General features: G+C 43.8%; 1 protein-coding gene across 1 annotated transcript in view; it reads right to left on the bottom strand.

The window, feature by feature from the left end:
- Positions 1–23,571, bottom strand: part of LOC147665801 (activin receptor type-1C-like) — a 329,593-nt gene that overhangs the window by 236,010 nt on the left and 70,012 nt on the right. Inside the window, exon 4 of the mRNA XM_086949471.1 lies at positions 15,244–15,411. Within this exon, the coding sequence (XP_086805597.1) occupies positions 15,244–15,411 (168 nt within the window). The remainder of the gene's footprint in view (positions 1–15,243; positions 15,412–23,571) is intronic.

The following is a 23,571-nucleotide window of genomic DNA, read 5'->3' as shown; positions in this document are numbered from 1 at the left end:
AGACATCCAGTAGATGGCAGTGCTGATTACTGAATACGTCTGACACTGGTCAGCTTTATGAATGTGAAAGCAACGACCAAAGGTGTACATAGAATGTTGCCAGCAGTGACGGAGCAGGCCTGGCGACATTCTATTGAAAATCAACTCTGCCATATAATTCAAACTTATACAGCTTCTCATTCTAAAAAAAAGATGACATGGCCATTTCAATGACGTTGAGGAGTAGACTTTGGCTAATTTTGCATTCATCGTACTGTTGGCACTGTCAACAACTCCAGATGCTTCTGGAATCTCTGGAAATTGCAGTGATCAGCATGGACTATATTAAGCATGTCCAGCCTGTTGATTCCTCACCTACCACACACAAAGGATGGACGGAATGCTGAGCAGATCAAATATTCACCCCAGCCAAGTGATCTGGGTTATATCAATGATTCATTTTCTCACCATGCCACCCCAGTTTAGAAGCAGCCATATGCGAAACAGTCTTGACCCAGCTCCTCATGGGAACAGTCCAGCCCGAACTGCCAAACCAGGTCCTCCCGGACCAGAAACAAGCATCCTGGGACCGGTTTCGGGGTGTCACCCCATATCAGCCAGGCTAGCTTGAATCCAGTGGCACAGTGAGCAAAGGGCCCGCGTCTTTTCAGAAAATACAGCAGAGAGTTTGACTTGGTTTTGGGTATAAGGATACTCTGACTGCCCTTCTACATCAAGTTCTGTTTTGGTTTAGAAGGAAAGTCCGACTTTGGTTCCTAGGTGTTTTGATATGGAGTGGATAACCACCAAATATGAACCCCAGTTGTCCAGATGCGATTTTGTTTTTATTGATAGTAGAAATACATTCCAATAAGATATTGAAGAAATGTATGTTTTTTCTTTTTTTTGTTCACATTTCTTCATTAAAATTGTTGGTCTCAAAGGTACAAAAACAGTGAATACCATATACCAGTCCAAAAACAGAGAGGCATGTTTTCATTCAAAATATCTTTTTCAATCACCAAGGAAAATGACATATCAAACTTAAAAAAATGAATTCTCCTTTTGACCTAGTGGTTTGCTTTCATTACAACGAGATGCAAGAGTACAAAGATGAAATAAAGCTCATAAATACACTCCAGGGAAAACAGACTTTGATGCTAAATAATGAGATAAAGTCAGGGTTATTATGCAAATTGCTTACTGATGCCTGTTTAACCCCTTGAGCGCTGTGCGAATTCCCCCGCTGTGCAGGCGAATTAATGAGTGGGCGGGTTCGGACGGCCCCCGGCTGTCCTTCGCACACGCCCACGGTGACGTCGAACGGCCAAGGACGGTTCGCAGCACGCAAGGGGTTAAAACAAATTTTACAAAGATTTATTGTAGTAAGGTAATCCAGACGTTGAAGGTTGTAGAAAAGGTGTTTATTAAGTAATGTGACAAACAGGTGAGGGCCAAGGAAACGACCTCTTCTCCTCAGCAGCTCAGCCTACAATAGTGAGACCCTAGAACACCAGTATATTCTACACTCTACATTCTTAACTCGTGGCAAGGAGAGAATACACATTAAAGGAATATACAACATAACACATCCCCCCCCCACACAATGAAAGGAAAAAAGGTGAAATGAAAGGGGAATAAAAGGAAGGGAAAAAACACAAAGAGGAACAGTAAAATCCTAAAGCCGGAACAACCTGTTAAACAATGAAGTCCTTTAGCCACCTGGGGGCAGCTCTTGTCCTTTTGTCCGGCAAAGCACTGACCTTATCTTGGGTACCAGATGTGCCCATAGTCGTGGAGGTAGATACATTGGTGTTAGACATCAAATCATGACTGCAACCCTCACCCACTCCCCCCTCAATATGCGGAGGAAGATTGGATCGCATAGGCATATCAACAGGAACAAAATCATTACCAAGCTGAGATTGAACCTGACTATTCTGAAAATGATCTTCCACCCAATCAAAGTTATTGACACTGGAATTAGGAAGAAATTCAATATAATTCTGATCAGGATTTAAAGCAATGTTCTTAAGATTCCACACTCTTCCATCTTCAAGTCTCACTGAATTCCTCAAAATCTCCGCAACTTTACATGGTGGTTCAAAGCGACTTTCCCCCTTGGGTACCTTGAAAGGTTTCTTAACCCTTACCCAATCACCAACCTTGACAAAGACATCTTTGGTGTTGTGATGAGAGTCATAAAACTCTCTGCTCTTTTCGTGACTGGACAGCAATTTATCTTTGACCTCAACAGGAGACCAAGAAACTATTTTCCCATCGAAAAGCCATGCGGGATTAAATTTACACCTCGCTGTCCTGCCTCTCATCATGGTGAACGGGGAAGTGCCAGTGCTGTTTTGCACAGTGACTCTGTATGACCAGACAGCTTTTTGAACCTGTACTTTCCAGTCAAGCTTACTATGCACTGAGGCCTGAATGACACCCTTAATTACTCTGTTAAACCTTTCGACAGTGCCGTTCCCACTAGGGTTGTACAATGCGGTAGTTTTGTGTTTGACACCACACCTGTCAAAATACTCCTTAGCCTGCTTGGAAGTAAATTGGACACCATTGTCAGATAGCACACAAGCTGGCAAACCTTCCATCATGAATATTTTATCTAAAAAGCCAAGCACTGTCAGAGTGTCCACTTTGTCTACAAATTTTACAATAGGCCATTTGGAAAAAAGGTCAATGGCAACTAACCCATACTCTTTAGAATCCCCAATAGGCCCAATAATGTCAACTGCGATAGTGTCCCAAGGGAAGTCAGGAATTAAACCATCACTCATCTTGGGCTTAAGCGTTCTAAGGGTCTTGTCAGCGGACCCACAAACTGCACATTCCTTAATAAAAACCTCAGTTTCACCGTCAATTCCTGGCCACCAAAACATTCCTTTAACGGTAGACTTGGTCCTCATAATACCAAAATGCCCCTCATGACAAGGTTGCAAAATTTTCTTCCTCAAGGATACGGGTGGGACAATTCTATCACCCCTAAAAAGTAAGTCATTTTCAGATGACAATTCCGTACGGATTTGCCAAAAAGCGTCCAGTCCAGGAATACTCCTCTTTTTGGGCCAGCCCTTGCAGATGTATTCTAAAACACTTTTTAAAACAGTATCTTTTTCTTGTTCCGCCAACCATTCAATTTTATTTATAGCAGGCTCACCACAGTCATGCACTAAAGCCACACAATACTCGCTCCAAGGGTCATCTTCACATACTTCGAGAGGAGGTGGAAGTCTTGATAGACAATCAGCAATACGGTTGTCCCTCCCAGGTAAGTAAACCATTTTATAGATGTATTCCTTCATCCGCATAGACAACCTGGCTAATCTCGCAGACGCACCAGAGATGCCTTCACACGACAATATACGGATCAAAGGTTTGTGATCTGTGCGAATTGTCACAGGCTTTCCCCAAACAAATGCTCGAAAATGTTCTAATGCCCATGCACATGCAAGGGCCTCTCTTTCGATAATGGGATACCTACTCTCAGCAGGGGAAAGGGCCCTGGAAGCAAATAAAATGATCTTCTCCTTACCATCTTCATCAAGTTGTGACAACACGGCACCTAAACCCTTGTCACTTGCGTCAGTGGTCAACAAACAGTCGATATTAGGGTCAAAACTGGCAAGTGCATTCACATTTTGTAGTTCATTCTTGATCAATTTAAACTCTTTTTCACACAACTCACACCAAACGAACTTAGTGTTCTTTTTCAACAGTGCACGCAAATTGTAAACCTTCGCTGCAAAATTTTTTATAAACTTGGCACAGTATTCGGCCATGCCAAGAAATGCTCTCACCTCATCTTTGGAAACAGGGGCAGAGAACTTAACAATATTTTCAATTAAGGTTGGTTTAGGTTCAACACCTTCCTCGCTAATGATGTGTCCCAAATATGCAACACTCCTTTGACTGAACTTGCATTTGGAAACCTCAAAGGTTTGTGATCTGTGCGAATTGTCACAGGCTTTCCCCAAACAAATGCTCGAAAATGTTCTAATGCCCATGCACATGCAAGGGCCTCTCTTTCGATAATGGGATACCTACTCTCAGCAGGGGAAAGGGCCCTGGAAGCAAATAAAATGATCTTCTCCTTACCATCTTCATCAAGTTGTGACAACACGGCACGTAAACCCTTGTCACTTGCGTCAGTGGTCAACAAACAGTCGATATTAGGGTCAAAACTGGCAAGTGCATTCACATTTTGTAGTTCATTCTTGATCAATTTAAACTCTTTTTCACACAACTCACACCAAACGAACTTAGTGTTCTTTTTCAACAGTGCACGCAAATTGTAAACCTTCGCTGCAAAATTTTTTATAAACTTGGCACAGTATTCGGCCATGCCAAGAAATGCTCTCACCTCATCTTTGGAAACAGGGGCAGAGAACTTAACAATATTTTCAATTAAGGTTGGTTTAGGTTCAACACCTTCCTCGCTAATGATGTGTCCCAAATATGCAACACTCCTTTGACTGAACTTGCATTTGGATAACTCTACAGTCAGGCCAGCTGACTGTAAGGTTTCCAAAACCTGTTGAAGTTTTAAGTCATGACTCTCTTTATCTTTTGCAGCAACCAGGATGTCATCCTGAAAAAATGAGATATTCTCCATGTCCCCAAAAAGCTTGTGCATCAGCCGCTGAAAAACAGCAGCGGCTGAGGCCAAACCAAAAGGCATACGCCTGAACTGGTAACAACCAAACGGTGTAATGAACGCCGTTAGGTTCTTAGAGTCGGGATCTAACATTACCTGGTGGTAAGCGGCAGAGAGATCCACCGTGGAGAACCATGTAGCACCTTTCAGGGAAGATACCATCTCATTGATTCTTGGAAGGGGAAACTTTTCGATCACAATATTGTTGTTCAAATGGCGCAAATCGATGCATAAACGAATTTTTCCGTTGGGTTTTCGGGCTACCACAATCGGAGAAATCCATTCTGATGTTTCAATCTCTTCAATAATACCCTTGGCAAGTAGTCCCTGAATCTCCTTTTTGACTTCCTCCCTTATCAGCATAGGTATCGGTCTTACCTTGTGAACCTTGGGTTGCGCGTCAGCTTTTAAAATTATCCTATGTTCAAATCCCTTCAGAGCACCTAGCTCCTTACTAAACACTTTGGGAAATTTTTCAGAGAGTGTTTCTTCCATTCTACTACAGTCATCCAAAATTAAAACTTTTTCTTTAGAGTTTGGGTCTAAAATGATGTGTAATTTCTTCTGGTCGAACCATCCTAAGACTGATGGTCCCACCTTTGCTACATATAACTTCGCTCTTGTGGACCTGCCCTTAAATAGAAATGTAAGCCACCTAAAGCCAATCATTCCAATTCTGTTGCCTGTAAAGCTGATTGGGCAAACATCTGATGGGTACAATTGCTCACCAATCTTCTTTACAAATTTTTTCCTCCAAACCTCTTCATTTATAATCGTATATGGGGAACCAGAATCCGCATACACACTTATCACCACTCCACCAAGAGATATCTCACAAATTGGTTTCCCTTTAAGGGAATCCTCTGAGATATTAATCACATAGTTCCCACGAACACTCTTTATGCAACATTCATCCTCATCATCTACTTCATCCATACTCTCCCCCTCCTCTTCATACACATACTTCACGTTGCTGCGTCTGCGACACATTTTACTAAAGTGACCTAAAAGTCCACAAATACCACACTTCTTCTTTAGCGCAGGACACAGTCTACTGAATGCTAGATGTTCTTTACTATCACATCTATAGCATCTCCTATCCTCCATGTTCTTGTTTTGAACTCTTGTAGGCTGACCAGTCCATCTCCCTTGTTGCTGCTGTTGACGAAAATTCTTATTAGGGGCCTGAATCTTACAGACAGTTCCCGACGGCTTGGACACATCTTTCTCAGTCTCCTTCACTACAGTGGCACACCTTCCGGACATTTCAGATTTCCTCATGATGGCTACCACATCGTCAAGAGGTGCATCTCCATTAACCCAAAGACGATCCTGCAGCCCTGAGTTGTTGTTGTGCATCACAAGTTGATCACGAATTAAGTCATCATGTAAATTATCAAATTTACAATCAATGGCAAGCTTTTTAAGATCATCCATCCACTCATCTACAGTTTCCTCCTTAGTTTGCCTCCTTTGAAAAAATGTATGTCTTATGACTCCGATACATACTTTGGGAGCAAAGTATTTATCCATGTTTTTGATGGCATTCCCAAATTCATCAAGATCAGGATCATCAGTTTTACTCATTCTTGAAAATGTTTTTAATCCTACGGGTCCCAGTGAATGTAGAAGTAGTCTCTTTTTCTGTTCAGGTTTCATTTTTTTGGTTTCATCTACAGCTTCCAAATAATTGATAAAATACTCTTTCCATTCTAACCATTTTATGCTTGGCTGGGTACCTTTCACCCAAAATGGTTCCGGAGGACTAATTGAAAAATTTTGTTGTGCCATATTCGTGTCCTTATTAACTGTAGTAATACTAGAATCACCTTCTTCCATGCACCAGAAGGTAAAATACAATTGATAAAAAAAATATAAATCTTCCCTCGACTTTCTCACCTGTATAATGTCACAATATAGAAATGTATATAAATCTCTTTTTTTTTTTTAATATGTAAAAATCACCTTACTGTAATGTCCGGAAATTACCTCTGAAGATTCAGCTGTTTCTTTTTCTTTTTTAAAGAAAAACGTGGCCTCTATGCGATGCGTTGAAACTCCTCTACGTTGAAGCTTCTCCTCGCAATGCCGATTGTAAATGCGAGTAGTAAACAACCTTGTCAAAATGGCCGCCACGTTGGGGTCACGCTGCGTGACCTGCGTCTGACGTCAGTTCGTGATAGAGGACGCGCTGGTGAAAGACGCGCGGGGTTCCTCCGAAGTCAGCGCATGCAGTGGAATGGCGAGCGCAGTTAAAAGATGCCGGTAGGCTGCTTATTAACGGCTGTTCCAAGAGGCCTTGATTTATTTAGGCACGCATATTTAGTTGAAACGCAGTCAGCAAGCGGTAGTAAAAAAAAACAATGATGAGACTCACGGAAAGCTTTCTGCTCAGGTCCGCTTTTCTTCCTCTGTTTTCCTTTTTCTTTTCTTTCTTTAAAACGGAAAATTTCATTCGACGTATTTTCTTGATAAATTAAGTCTCGAAGACCGCTTTAACGCCAGTTTCCCTCGTCGCCAATTTGTAGTAAGGTAATCCAGACGTTGAAGGTTGTAGAAAAGGTGTTTATTAAGTAATGTGACAAACAGGTGAGGGCCAAGGAAACGACCTCTTCTCCTCAGCAGCTCAGCCTACAATAGTGAGACCCTAGAACACCAGTATATTCTACACTCTACATTCTTAACTCGTGGCAAGGAGAGAATACACATTAAAGGAATATACAACATAACATTTATGTTGGAAAGCAAAGAGTTCATTGTCAAAAAGCAAAAAGAGAAAACTTTAGGAATGAGGCATTGAGAAGTACACTTTTTCAATTTCTTCTACAGACCTGTTAACAGTGTGGGCAAACAGTGGGGGATAATATGCTGATCATGTCTTTATTCTTGTTTTGACCAAATCTTGGGAAGTATTAATGAAATAGATTTGGCTGATTCATACTTAGGGCCTTATGTGGATAATGGGCAGAATGCTTCAGACCACAGGTCAGAGGCTTTCCGACCAACATCCAAGGTTAAACTTCCAGCCATCTAATAACAATGTAGGCAGTCGGAAGTCAAACTGGCCAGTCATACTGGCTGGCTTCTGACGGGCTCCCGGAACCGGCACGTAATCCTTTAAGGAAGGGGTTTCCACCGTTGGGATTATGATGTTGGTTTCCCACAGGCTTTTCATGTCGAGCTTTATGACATGAAAAGCCTGTTGGAAAGTAACTTTGGGGTCCCCTAGCAGGGCGCCCATGGCTCCACGGCCTCCGGTTAGGGGTCTGGGGGGGACCTATGATGCCCCACTGTAAATCCTTGCACCGTGTGGCAGACACCGTGAAGTGCCTGCCATATGGTGCAGAGATTTACACAACTCCCATTTCTCTATGGGAGCTTGTGCTGCGGGTGGAACCCGCCCGGAGCACTGGGTCCCATAGAGAAATGGGAGTTTGTGACTGCACCATGTGTGGTTGCATTGTAATTTGGTGGTCGGAACCGCCGACCTATGGTTTGGTTGGTTCCAACACTAAAAGGGCATCCACCCGACATCATAATAAGACCCTATGTGTCTCTAACTGCAGTTCTCTCCCTTCTTTAAAAGGTCTTGAAACTAAATTATGACTATCTTGAGGATACAGAAAATAGAGATAAATCTGTGTTGTGTGTGTGCTCGATTAGCCCTTGCAGGATAGGTCTCTAGAACTGTCAGAATCCCTAGCAAGAAAGGTTCAAAAATCCAGGCTTGCACTAAGACAATTTCCTACTGACAAGCGATATTATCTATTCCATTTCTGTTCCATAATTGCTGGCTCATTACACACACCAACCAGGTAATGAACCACTGGTTGGTGGGGGTTTAAAGATGTGAGAAAATCATAACAAAAATCTGCTAAGCTGCAAAGAGCGAAGCACCTGCAGCTTGCACTTCTATCTCTTCTTGTCTTTCCATGTCTACGATAAATAGGCTTCAATCTCTCATCTGAGTAATGCAATTTCATTTGCCGTAAAGGAAGTCAGTGTGTTAAATTCTATTTACTGTGAGCGTTTGATTGATTCAGATGCTCCGTCCATCACCACCCCCTTTTGTACCGCTTTTGGCCGCCATAAGTGTGGCAGGGTATGCTCAGACGCGAGTCCCTTGCTCACTTTGCCACTGGATTCAAGCAAGCCGGGCTGAAGACGGCTGGAATGCCAGAAACCGGTCCTCGGAAGCTTGTTTCCGGTCCAGGGAAGACATGGCTTGGCAGTTCGGGCTGGACTGTTCTCATGAGGCACAGGGTCAGACTGATTTGCATATAGCCATGTCTGAACTGGGGTGGCAGAGTGGGCTAAAGAATGGTGATGGATTAAACCCAGATCTTTTGACTGGGTGTGAGGGTTTGATTGATTCAGATGCTCCGTCCATCACCACCCCCTTTTGAACCGCTTTTTTTACGCCATAAGTGTGGCAGGGTATGCTCAGACGTGAGTCCCTTGCTCACTTTGCCACTGGATTCAAGCAAGCCGGGCTGAAGACGGCTGGAATGCCAGAAACCGGTCCTCGGAAGCTTGTTTCCGGTCCAGGGAAGACATGGCTTGGCAGTTCGGGCTGGACTGTTCCCATGAGGCACAGGGTCAGACTGATTTGCATATAGCCATGTCTGAACTGGGGTGGCAGAGTGGGCTAAAGAACGGTGATGGATTAAACCCAGATCTTTTGACTGGGTGTGAGTGTTTGATTGATTCAGATGCTTCGTCCATCACCACCCCCTTTTGTACCGCTTTTGGCCGCCATAAGTGTGGCAGGGTATGCTCAGACGTGAGTCCCTGGCTCACTTTGCCACTGGATTCAAGCAAGCCGGGCTGAAGACGGCTGGAATGCCAGAAACCGGTCCTCTGAAGCTTGTTTCCGGTCCAGGGAAGACATGGCTTGGCAGTTTGGGCTGGGCTGTTCCCATGAGGCACAGGGTCAGACTGATTTGCATATAGCCATGTCTGAACTGGGGTGGCAGAGTGGGCTAAAGAACGGTGATGGATTAAACCCAGATCTTTTTACTGGGTGTGAGTGTTTGATTGATTCAGATGCTCTGTCCATCCCCACCCCCTTTTGTACCGCTTTTGGCAGCCATAAGTGTGGCAGGGTATGCTCAGACGTGATGCCAGAAACCGGTCCCCAGAAGCTTGTTTCCTTCCCAGTGTAAGAATTGGCTTAATTCAGAGACTCTGTACATCACCACCCCTTGTTGTTAAATATTTTTGTCCACCCTAAGCGGGGAAGGGTATACTCAGATGTGAGTCCCTTGCTCATTGCACCATCAGGACTCAAGCAAGCCGGGCCGACGACGGCTGAAATGCCAGAAACCGGTCCCCGGAAGCTTGTTTCCTTCCCAGTGTAAGAATTGGCTTGGTAGTTTGGTTTGCCCTGTTCCCATCATGCACTGGTACAGGAACAGACTAATTTGCATATAGCCAGCTTCTGAGCTGGGATGGTGCAGTGAGCTAAAAAACGGTGTTGGATCTAGCCCTGATCTCTTGACTGGGTGAGAGTATTCTGCTTAATTCAGAGACTCTGTCCATCACCACCCCTTGTTGTTAAATAGGACTGTTCCCATGAGGCACAGGGTCAGACTGATTTGCATATAGCCATGTCTGAACTGGGGTGGCAGAGTGGGCTAAAGAACGGTGATGGATTAAACCCAGATCTTTTGACTGGGTGTGAGTGTTTGATTGATTCAGTCCATCACCACCCCCTTTTGTACCGCAAATTCTATTTACTGGCTGTATCATTATATTATCAAGTTAACTATTTGACTTTGTGGAAACTCTTGTTGCACTAACTTACTGTTTGACTACCTACTTCTAATGAATAAGATTTTTGTGTGGCAGTATAAGCCAATAAAGCAATCTAAATTTATAACAAATTAGTTTGCAGCCAAAATGCCAATGCACCATTAACTTCCAAGTCCCAGAGGAGAATAACATAGTTAGAATACATATAGAAAGTCCATCAATTAACGTCCCAGACCATTTTGCAAGTCAATTACGTAGGCTTAATTTCAGACATTAATGGTGACTAATCCATTGACAGCACAAATCTAATGTTACAGAAAGTCAGCTGAATGAAGGGGTGGTACATTAAAGAGAAATGTTACAAAATAAATTTAAGACACATGAAATCACTGGGATATCTCTACCTCAAACTGTAGTGCATTACTACTCACATCTAAAGGACTTTCATAGTGCAAAGTTATAGCATCATGAGTGATACAAATCACATTGGAAAGTTGTTTTTTGCTGCAGTGGTGCTTTGTGCTACAGTTTTTCTGTGACTGAAACTGAGTTAATTCTGGATCTGTGGGTGGTAGCTGTGGGCTACTTGCCTGTCTACCCTCTCACCCTCGAATTGTTGTACACAAACAGTGCTTTAGCGTAGAACACTAGCACTCAAAGCACACTAAGGTCTTATTATGACTTTGGTGGTCTCTGTGCGGGGCCGCCACGTCACTCTGATAGCCATAAAAAAACTCCTGCCAGTGTATGACTTTTAAGGTCTCTGGCAGGCAGTTGTTTGCCGGTCCAACAACAGTGCCTTTGAAAAAAGATCCACAATGGGAGCGTCAAAGACAGTTGCTGCAGGGTACGGGCATGTCAAGTGCATAAAGAACCAGCAGAGGTGCAGAAAGAGGCAAGAGGGGTACAGAAAAGGGTAGTAGAGGTAAAGAAAGAGTTAAGAGGGATACAGAAAGAGGCAGGAGGGGCGCAGAAAGAGACAAGACATGTGAAGAAAGAAGGAACAGAGGTACAGAAAGAGGAAAGAGGAAAGAGTGGTACAGAAGGAGGAAAGAGAGGTGTAGAAAGAGGCAAGAGAGTTGCACAATGTGGGAAGAGGGGTACCGAAACAGGCAAAAGGGCTGCAGAAAGAAGCAAGTGTGGTGCAGAAAGATTCAAGAGAGGTACAGAAATAAGCAAAAGAGTTACAGGAAGAGGTAGGTGAAGTGCAGAAGGAGGCAAGAGATCTGCCGAAAGAGGCAATAGAGGTACAGAAAGAGGCAAGTGAGGTGCAAAAAGAAGCAAGATAAGTGCATATAGAAGCAATAGAAGTGCAGAAAGCGGGAAGAGGGGTGGAGAGAAAGGCAAGAGGGATGCATAAAGAAGCAAGACAGGTGTAGAAAGAAACACAAGAAGAGCAGAAAGAAGGAACAGAGGTGCAGAAAAAGGCAAAAAGGGTACAGAAAGACATAAAAGGGGTACAGAAAAAGGCAAAAGAGGTGCAGAAAGAAGGAAGAAGGGTGCAAAAAGAGACAGAGGGGTAAAGAAAGAAGCAAATGATGTGCAGAAAGAGGCAAAAGGCATGCAGAAAGAGGGAAGAGAGGTGCAGAAAGTAGAAGAGATTTGCATAAAGAGGCAAGAGAAGTACAGAAAAAGAAAAAATTGCAGAAAGAAGCAACATAAATGCAGAAAGAGGCAAGAGAGGCACAGAAGGAAGCAAGAGTGATTTGCACATCATTAGTACCAATTTAACACCGACATTTAGCAATAACTAACAGGTGAGCATTCTAGGTTTGCAAGGGGCCTTCCACCATGCTGTAACACTTGTTGCTGCATTTCTGGTAACGTTTAAGCCGTTTGAGCTAAAAGCAAGTTTTTTTTTTCAAATCCGCAGATTAAGGAGCAGATGATGAATATGTGGCTAAAGCAGAAAATGTATAATTGGGCGAAAATGGGTGCAGCCAAACAGTCACATAATTCCAGTGGCCCTGCTCATAACTCTGACTAGGTCCACAAGTGCTCCTCAGTGATTCCTTCTTTTTTGTCACACTAAGTTCATAGTTGAGCTTCTATGGAAACGAGGAAGACTAAACCTGACGTTACCACTCCACAACACAGACTACCATACCACATAATTACTCGCCATAACACCTAATCCCACTCTACATAATTCCTAAACACTAAATACCACATACTTTCTATCCACATACTTTCACTGCACACAAGGTACATCCACTCCACCCCAAAAAACTTAAGAGAAACCTTTTACATTTACAATGCCAATAGCTGTAATTCTCGCAAATGCAAAACCTATTACATTGCAAACACTTCTTTAACTAGTAGTCACGTTTGCAGAGTGGTGAAGAAAGGGTGCTGGGCCTCTAACCAACGCTCAGGAATTCCGCTGCGAAGGACTTACAGGAGGTACCAGGAGGGCTTCTTGGCCCCCAAAGTCCCTCAGGAGTAAATTGGACTGCATCCCGCATCCCGTAGTCTGCCAGGAGGCGTGTTTGCAGAGTGGTGAAGAAAGGGTGGCATGGCCTTCGAAGACGTCTTAGCAATACCACTGTGTGGGACTTACTAGAGGTAACAAAAGGAGTAGTTGGCATCTCGGGACATTGCAGGAGCCGGCCCTGGAGGGTGGCAGTCCCCAGGTCCATTAAGGGCTCCGGGAGGGGGCCACGCAGCCCCCATGCAACATTTAGCATAGCCCCAGGGAGGTGGTGGTCCCCAGGACTTGAGGGTCTGTAACGGTCCCCCTTGTGTAAATAATTAGTGCCCCGGAGAGGTGGTGGTCCCCAGGGAAATATGGGGGGCTCAAGACCCCACACAAAATATTTTTTATTGCCCCTTGGAGGTGGCAGTTCCCGGGGCTTGGGAGGGGCCTGCGAGGACCCCCACCCTTATTTGAATACAGCCCCAGGGAGGTGGCGGTCCCTGGTGCTTGGGGGGCTTGCGAGCCCACCCACCCTTATTTGAATTAAGCCCTGGGGCCCTGGGGCTTGGGGTGGCCCGAGCGGTGAGGTGCAGGCATTCCAGGGAGTGGGCGGGGCTGTGTCGGCCAACAGTTGTGCGCGGCACCGGGAAGGTAATGCTCGCGTCGGCCTTTGGAGGACGCGAGTACAGAACAGGTTAAGAATGATATTTTGCCTACATTCCCTTTTAATGTGTTTGAGGCATTCAGCCTAAGATGGTACACATATAACAGGCTTCTCCGGTGAGTAGCTCATGAGCTACTGGTAGATCTATGTATAAGTAGCTCTCTTGTGTGCTGCGTAGCCTACGGAAAAAGAAGCTTTTGCTTTGTTCGATTAATATATGTATACCAAATTTGAAAAGCAAATACTCGAGAAGAAAACACTTGCATTCTCATAGATTATAAGCTGATGTTTGGAGAAAAACACTTGAATTTCAATGTATATATATTTAAACCTGATATGTGAGTGGTAAAGCATGTGGTGTTGGGTAGATTTATTATTAATATTATGACCTTGGTACAGGGGGCACTGCAGCTGTGGTTGGTTTGTATTACCAATGTAGAGGCATTCTAAATTCATAAAGCCATTTCATAGATTACTGCAGGGAACCATGTCTGATGAACTGAGGAGAATGCTGCTCGTATCTTGCATTTGGTGTCTACTAATGTAATTGTGTATGAGATGGTTATTATTACAACACTAATAATATTAGTAGTTCTGGATAACTTTCATTCAACATAAGTAGCTCCCTCCACAGAAAATGTTTGAGACCCCTGACATACAATCTCTGATCTGGAAATTGTATCTTCACATTATCTTAAAGCCTGATGCTGACCTGAGAGTCTGCAATGCTTCACAGTGCCAAACCCAGTACAAAGCTCCAGAATGCTCAAGGATGTGATGCTGTCATAGTCAACGCGTCCACAAACGCCATGCACGACCATGACCAGCACAGACTGCGTGCTACAAGCAAGGTGAAAGTACACCTGGCCTGGGTCCAAAGCTCAATGACATTCTATACAACGGGAGAGGTGGGTAGTTACACCTTTTTCCATGCTTGTTGCTGGTGTGAGAAGAGATATAGAACAACATCTGAAAGAAATATGCCCGAGGGAGAGCATTTTAGAAAATGCTAATACAATGGCTCATTTGATTGCGCAGTAGAAAAAGAAGAATTATTAAAGTGTCGAAAGAGTTGGTATCACAGTGTCAGCGTCTGAAACTTTTTTAAGATAACTGACAGGACAAGGGTGCTGAGCATGGGTTCATAGGAGATTATGGTACAGATTTAGTTATCAGACAGAGTACAATCACAGTGACCATTCCCATCTTTCTGTAGACTCATTATCATATTTTGGTAGTACATCCAAGCGTATTATGCAATACCTTGTAAAGATATCCTATTTATACCCAAGCATGGTTCAAAGCTATCATTTTCATTAGAAGCAAGATATTACACTCCAAAGCCCACTATGCCCTTGACTTATTACCTAGCTCCGGGCATAAAAGGTGCTACAACATGAAGTGGCAGTATGAACAAGGTTGATAACTTTGATGAATCATCTGTCACAAATGTAAAAAAAAGGTAATGCATTTTTTACGTATACGTCATTGACTTTAAGTTTTTTCCCTGGGGTTTTCTAACTCTGATGCTGCAAGACACATTTGAACACCAGGTGAAATACCTAAATCAACATCCTTATCTATATTGTTTAGGTTTTGCTATTATTCATTTTACATCCATTGAGTGGAATTAAAATAATCGTAACACAATTTACAGGAAAGGGACTAGGTGGAAAGCGCTTTATGCAGACACATTTACACAATTTAAATTATGTAGAGGAACAGTTTTGACAATCTGTGTTAATCATTGAAAAATACCTTTTGTTCCTATGATCTCCATATGAAGATGCACAAGTCCGTTGACTAGTGAAAGACACAGTTTCAGCATGCCAGCCACGGTTACTGCATTTCTGTTCAAGTAATCGAACAGTGAGCCCTGCTCATGATATTCTGAAACCAGCCAGAGCTGAGTCCATGTTCCATTATCTAAAGACAAAAAAAAGTTAAAAAAGCATGCCAACGTGTATTCGTCATAAAATATTTATGAGTTAACAGCATATGCATTGTTATAACACATGATTAAAATAAATGTCTAAAGCATTTTATCTTACTTGAATTAGTAAGTAAATACATTTTAAATGGGTCACGGTTAACTTACGATACCTTTTTGCACAGAAATCCATATGGCTCATTATGAGTCCCATGTGAAAATAGATTTGAAAAGAAGGCACAAGGAATTACTGATACTGCAGTATAGGGTAATTATCAGGTACATCATTACAACGCCATTGGAAAGGTTGTCCCTGTGAATGGGGAGTAACCATGACAAATGGTGTTCTCACCAATTTCAACACATTTCACTCATTCGGACTGTTTGTCTTCGAATATATTTTGCCTTTTTTTCAATGGTGAAGAGTGTCCACACGAAGCAGTGGTGTAACGGAACTTGAGCACCCCCCTCCAAAGTACATGGAGGGGGCACCCTTCGACCTCACTCAGGAGCTCTCAGGCCAGGGTATTGATCTGAGGGGGCCTGGGGCCCCCTGGAGGTCAGGGGCCCCGCACCACAGGGGCTGCAGGGCCTTTGTTACGCCACGGACACAAAAACTCAAAGATGAGGTTGTCTCCAGAAATGCATAATTCCGATTTGGATGGCCAACCACTTATCACCCAACTCAGGGTTTCAGGAGCATAAGAGGCCGTAAAGGTGTAAATTGAGAATTATTAAGTGTTGCAATAAAATGTACTTTTTTCACTGCTGGGATGGTTGTATACCGATGTGCCTGAGGTTGTTTTTAAAAACAATCAACATTAGGTTTTCTAAGCAAATATACCTCATTGTTCGTTTTTCAAGGGGAGCGATGCAGCCTAATAGCTAGAGTGGCAACCTCGGAGGTGAGGAACTGGGCTCGAGTTTCGGAATCCTGTGATTTTGGACAAATCACTTATGGCCACATGCATCATTGCACCCGTTTGCGATTCCTAAATTGCGAAAATTAAGGAATCACAATTTAGAAATCGCAAACTGCAATGCATGAACAATTCGCAGTTATTTTTGTGATTCGGTATTTTTCCTTAATTGCGATTCACAATTTGCGAATCGCATTTAAGGAAAACCCTTCCCATTAATTCCTATGGGCCAAAAGGCCCATAGGAATGAATGGGAAGGCATTCACATTTTGTGAATTTCAAATTGCGATTCGCAAAATGTGAATGCGATTTCAAGGGTGCAGGGGAGGTCCAAATAACCCCTCCCTGCACCCCTGAAATGTAACTTTAAATGCAATTTACACACACATGCCCCAAGGGCATGTGTGTGTGTAAATTAAAACTTTCAAAAATGCAATTTGTGCATATTTGAAAGTTTTCGGTAAATTAGCATGAAGTTCAACTTCATGCTAATTTACCACTTCCAAATTGCGAATTCGCAAATAAAAAATGATCATGCATTGCATTTAAGAAATCTGAAATTGCGATTTCTTAAATGCAATTGCAATTTTAGAAATCGCAACATGGTTGCGATTCCTAAAATTGCGAAATGCATGATGCATTCCAAATTAGTCAATTGCATTCGCAAACGGCCAAAAATTGCGATTCGCACCGTTTGCGAATGCAATTGACTTTTATGCATGTGGGCATTAATCTCCCCGTGCCTAGCAAACATGAATTTGTTTGTCTGTAACACAACTGGTGCTCATATAAATCGTTCTGATACCTTCGGGTCTCGTTTGCGCTTTATAAAACTCATTAATGAAAGACCCAATGTAGAATGGAACTTTGTCATTTTTTGCAAAGAAAACTCCCCGAGCGGGTCACTGCTAAAACTGTATTCTCTGCAGTGGAGCAGGAGGCCAGATACTTGAAGCAAGCAGGTTGACCATGCTGGAGGTCAGGAGCTTTAGAGATTTCTTTCTGAAAAATTTCTAAGGCCCATTGTAGAAGGGGACTTAGTCTTTATTTTGGTAGTTTGAGGACCCACGAGCAGAACAAAGCTGAAATGTAATCTTACACTGTCTGCTATTCTTATCACTGAGGCTCCCAAGGACAAGTTTTCAAAAGTTTTGAAGGAGAATTCTCCTCCCCAGATGCCATCAAAACACCATCCAGCCCTCCCAGTCCATCTGCAACTCACTCGCTGACTTCTTCCATACCAAGTTTGCTAACATCTAAAAGAACTCCAAACTCCAACCACCACAACCGGACCTCCCAGATCTTCCCACCATCCTCCCACCCCACTGCCTGACCAACTGGACACCTCTCGACACCGAAACCTCAATGACCTCTACCCTCACCACACCTTCCATCTCGGATACCAAAGAAATTGGATCCCCGCTCAGCAGCATCAACTCAGGGCTTAGATCTGCCACATTCCCGGAATCATGGAAGCATGCCAACGTAAAACCACTTTTGAAAAAACCTACAGCGGGCCCTTCCAACCTCAAGAACTTCTGGCACATCTTGCTCCTCCCCTTACCAACCAAGGTGCTGCAGAAAGCTGTCAACCACCAACTCATGGACTACGTGGAATCCAACCCCTGCTCTGCCCGTCTGATCTGGATTCCGTGCAAACCACAGCACAGAAACCTCCCTTATAGCTGCCACGGACGACATAAGAGCCATCACTGACCGCAGCAAATCAGCAGCCCTTATCCTCCTCGACCTGCCAGCGGCCTTCGACACAGTCTCCCACCAACTCCTCATCCAAAGACTTTACCACATCTGCATCTCCGGCCACACCTATAGAGTCCGCCTCCCACCGTACAGCTCCGACCCAGAAAGCATCACCCTAGGGTTCCTCTCTTAGCCCCACACTGCTCAATGTCTACATGACACCACTAGCACCTGTCATTTGCAGCCACAATCTCAACACTATCTCATACACCAATGACACCCAGCTCATCCTCTCCCTTCCCAAAGACACAGACACCACACGAGTGAACTTCCATAACTCCATGACTGACATCACAGATGGATGAGAACTAACTACCTCAAACTCAACTCCGACAAGACCCAAGTTCTCCTCTTCAGAAGACCCCACTCCCCTTGGGACGACTCCTGGTGGCTCTCCACTTTCGGACCAACACCCAACCCCACCACCCAAGGCAGCAATCTTGGCATCATCCTCGACAGTGAGCTCTCCATGAGATAACAGGTCAACTATGTTGTCGCCACCTGCTTCAACACCCTCAGAATGCTCCGCAAGATCTTCAGATCCCAGCAGACACCATAGGAACTGTCATACAAGCCCTAATCACTTGTCGACTTGACTACGGGAATGCCCTGTTTGCCGGACCCACCACCTCCTCCTCAAGCACTTCTAAACCATCCAGAATGCTGCAGCAAGAATCATCCTTGCGCTGCCAAGGTGAGCCAACTTCACCCCCCACCTCCACAACCTGCACTGGCTCCCTATCAAGAAGATATGTCACTTCAAACTCCTCATGCATGCCTACACAGCCCTCCACAACACATGACCTGAATACCTGAACAGCCGCCTGACTTTCCACCACCCCACCAGATACCTGTGATCTGTCTCCATGGCCCTTGCCACCGATCCCAAATCCATCGTACTGGAGGTGGTTGACACGCCTTTTCCCACCTTGCAGCCAAGGTCTGGAATGATCTCCCCATCCACCTCTGAAAACTCCTTCTCCCTTGACAAATTCAGGAGCAGCCCCAAGACCAGGATAGCTTTGAATAGTTTCCCCTCCACAGCGCCTGGATGCCCCTGTGGTGATTATTGCACTTTACAAATACTGATTGATTGAAGTTTGCAAACTTTATTCTGGTGCCCCAACAATTACAGGTGTACACTTATAAGGTCTCCAGGTCCTATGGGGAGGGCACTTAGAGATTAGCTAGCTAAAACTGCCATTGCTTGGCTGGGGGATGATCACAGGGAATTTTTAGCGCAGCTGCTCACCACTTTGGAGTTTACTGCGGTAATCAAGAGTTTAATGGGTGGTAAAATGCCTAGTCCCGATGCCACGTGAGTTCTACTAGGAATATATCTCTATATTAGCTTCTTACCTGCTGACTGTGTATGAAAAGCCACATGGATGTTGCATCCATATGAGAGGTGCTTCTTATCACAACACTGAAACAGGGTAAAGACCTGAGACTGTGTGAGTCATACTAGTCAGTATCACTGAACAGTACAAATACTAAATTAATAGCTAAAGCCACTAGGCTGCTCCCTATTCTGTCTGACCTCAACGTATATAAACACCATGTTGTCTTCATAAAAGACCCTCGGGCAAATCTGTCACACATCATAAGAATGTATTTACAATTTGGTTACCTATTGGGCCTCAACATTTATTGGAGGAAGTATAATTTTTCCCATTACAATTAACATGGAAAAATTCACCATTGAGTACCTGCTCAATGGTATGCATACACTGTGAAATATTTAGGCATATGGGTCAGCAGGGAAATAGGGAAATGGACATAATCTTCCATGAAAACTATGGATAGCTACAACCAAACTCTGGCTGTCCCACACATCAACAGCCCCTGGTGTGACCTGTTTTGGTCGCGAGAGTTGGGAGTTATCCCTACCCCAGTCCTAGTGGTTAGAAGCTTGGGCATCAAAATCGACGCCGAACTCTGAATGAACAACCAAGTGTCGGCTGTGGTTGGTAGCGGCACAGGGCTTTTGAGGTGTTTGCGAAAACTTGTCCCCCTCCTCACCACAACTTCCCTACAGGTTATTGTTTCTGCCACAATATTGTCCAGGTTGGACTATGGGAATGCCCTTTACATCGGTCTCCCTTGGAAACTAACAAGAAGATTACAGGTTGTGCAGAACGATGCAGCCCGCCTCATTTTTGATCTACCAAGACGGACTCATGCCTCTCCACTGCTCTCGAAATTACATTGGCTCCCTATCAGGCAGCGAGCATCTTTCAAGGGCCTTTGCATTGCCCATAAGGCCATCTACGGTCAGGCCCCAGCATACATCAAGGATCGCCTGACGAGTTACATCCCTGCTCGGACCCTCCGTTCCTCTGTAGCCTGCCGCCTGGTCACACCTCGGTTTCATTCTTCTCGTAAAGGGGCCATAGCCTTCTCCACCTTGATTCCACAGCTCTGGAACAAACTACCTGAAAACTTGCGCAAGGAACCTGTCCTCCTTTCGGTCAGAAAAAAACTCAAGACTATCTTGTTTGTGGAGGCACTGACCACGAAATAATTTCGTCCACACTAGCTCACACGCACTGTCTGTTGTAATATTCCCCTCTAGAAGCGCAAAGAGACCTGTTGGTGAACCAGCGCTGTACAAAAACCAATTAACATAACATAACATAACATTATTGGCTGGATAACCCTCCCGCTTTCACTGCAGGTCAGATAGCCCTCATGAAGATGATTGCCCTCCCTAGGTTTTCCTTTACCTTTTCAAAAAACATGCCACTATTAATTCCCAACAGCATATCCGCTAGTATTTGATTATTAATGATTAAATTAGTGAGGATAGGCAAGAGTCCTCCATTGAAATGGGAGACCCTTACACTTCAGCATGAGCGATGGGGCTTTGTAGCACCAGATTGTGAGCTATTCTATCCTTGTGCACAGGTTCATTATGCACACTTCTTTCATTGACGGAATGCCACCTCAGTCCCGCCACCAGTGCCAGGAAATTTCGACCAATGCATCTGTCAGAGGGCCAAAGACCAGCGTCCCCGCTGGGCCAATTACGATGTACCTGTCTGCCGACGTGATTGTGGCGATCCAATCACGACATCTTAGCTGGCAGAAAGGGAGGGATATAAGGCTGAAACTCACCTGCACTCAGCTTAACACGTCCTGTGCCACCATGAAGCTGAATCTGCACATCCTGCTGCTGATGTTCCTACTTGATGACATCCAAAACCCACACAGTTGTGGAAGCAACTAATGGTAAGCCACACTCTTACCCATTTCCATCGACTCCTCAGCAAATAGATGCCCCATCATGGGCCTGGAAAGGGGTTTGGAGTCCCTGGGCCATATATATTTTGTGGGTCCCTGTTCAGAATTGTTCTCAATGTAAGATCTAGTTACAGCTCTAGGATGCCCTCTTTGGCCAGGTCACTGACACTGCACAGGCGCACTCTACTAAAGTCGACATGTGTTCACATCTCATAATCAGGGATAGTGATGTGTGCATTAAATTGTATCACACAACAGCACCTCATCATCAATATCACAAATATTGATCTCTGTGACACCCACACATTGTTCACATGCTAGGTCCTGTTGTGATATCAAAGATACAGCTGCATGGATATATCATGAAACTGAAACACACCTTCTCCCCTAAATCTCTGTAATTGACTCTCACACATCACCCACATTTAAAGGTAATGTCAGGTAAATGGGATTCCAAGTCATCAGTGTGAGAAGCACTCAAAGGGCACAACATAAAGACTCTCTGCAGAATAGGTATGCCTCTATCAGGGGGATTCTTGAAAGGTCAGGGACCTGTGCCATAGTACACCTTGCACATGCCTCAAAACCTCTATGTGCACAGGACCTATGGATTGAAGTATATCAGGGACCAATAGCATAGCCAAGTGCCATGCATATGTGGAAAATATGTAAGAGCAAGACACAACAGTAACAGTATATGTCACACATTCAGATAAAGAAGGTATAAGGTATACACACGAAAATGGACATGTCCATAAAAATGTCTAGATACATATGGAAATTTACACCCGCCATGTGTGGATAAACAAATATCTAACTTGCACACATCAAATATTCATCCTACATCATAGGGAGAAGTACAAGCTAAATGATGTTGACATTGGTCATACCAAGCTAAAATACTTACCATATGAATTACCACCCAATGCAGTGTCAGCCCCAATTGGATTTTATCCCACATATCCATCCATTAAATATTTCCCCGTGTCCTGTGTGACTCCAGCAAGGTCAGATCACACTACTTCGATTGGATCCTCAATCGGTGTAAAACAAACATAACTGTTGTTACACATCCCAAAGTATCCAATAACATTAAGTGGGTGGAAAAGTAATGCCAGGACAATGTGTTATAAACAAAGTAAATGTTTAATTTTGCAAACATATTAACATGTACTAAACCAAAGGTCAGTCCATTTTTATATTGCTTGGTCCAGCACACAGCTGTGCCACTAAACTTGCCCTTCATGACACTGCCAGCGAACCTCATCACAAAGGGGCTTCCATTGGGAATGGGAGGCCCCTCAAGGATGTTACTTGGGAGGGGGCGGGGCAGTCTTGGGAGGGGTGGATCTGGTTTTGAGAGGGCAGTCCTGACTTTGAGAGGACTGTCTATGATTTTGGGAAGGGTTTTAGTTTTCTTAGAGGTAAGGCTGAGTATAGTGGTGGAGGGATAAGGTTTCTGGGATGGATTGGGATGTAGAAGGGATGGATTGAGTTGTGGATAAAGTTGTTTTGGCTTTGGGAGGGGGTACATTATTTGACTTTTGTTTCCAGGACACAGACCACATTTTTGAGCATACATAAGTACATGCAGGAGTAGAGTTCTATTTATGCAAGACTGGTAAGAGATATGTTGGCATTTGTGTCGCATTGCACGTTGATTGAGTAAGGCACTTAGGCCGTTTTTCACATTTACTTGTTTACTTTGATTTTAGCTATACGTATCAGGCAGTTCATTTGAGGGCAAGAATTCCTTGTTTGGACTTCGTTTTATTTTGGTGATCCACCCGGTTCTCCGGTTGGTTAATGAACACTCTATTCAGCTTGTCCACAGGATTTTAATGGAATAGGTGCCTTCTTTGGTTTCATGCATTGTATTTGTGACACTTTTTCATTTGAACTTATATTGTCACAAACAGGGTATTTTGGTGATATGCCCTACAGCACACCGACTTTTGCTCATCATTTTTCTAATTTTCCTTCTTTTCTCTTTTGAGTGCAAATTCTACTTTACTACATTGGAAACTGTTTTGTGTTTGATACACTTGAACGTACTGTGTTGTAGGTCCCTGAGGAGGACACAGCTGCTCGATCTATGCTTCTACGTGTTAATAACATTTATCCCCTGATGAAGGGTTCATTTTGAACCCGAAATGCATTGGGATTGTCCTCTAGAAATCTGCTGATTTGTAAAATTACTTATGTGGTTTTTGTTCATTTGCAAATGTGATT

The sequence above is a fragment of the Lissotriton vulgaris genome, unplaced genomic scaffold (genome assembly GCF_964263255.1).
Source record: "Lissotriton vulgaris unplaced genomic scaffold, aLisVul1.2 SCAFFOLD_765, whole genome shotgun sequence".
Lineage (NCBI taxonomy): Eukaryota > Metazoa > Chordata > Amphibia > Caudata > Salamandridae > Lissotriton > Lissotriton vulgaris.
This window is presented reverse-complemented; position numbering and strand designations above follow the sequence as displayed.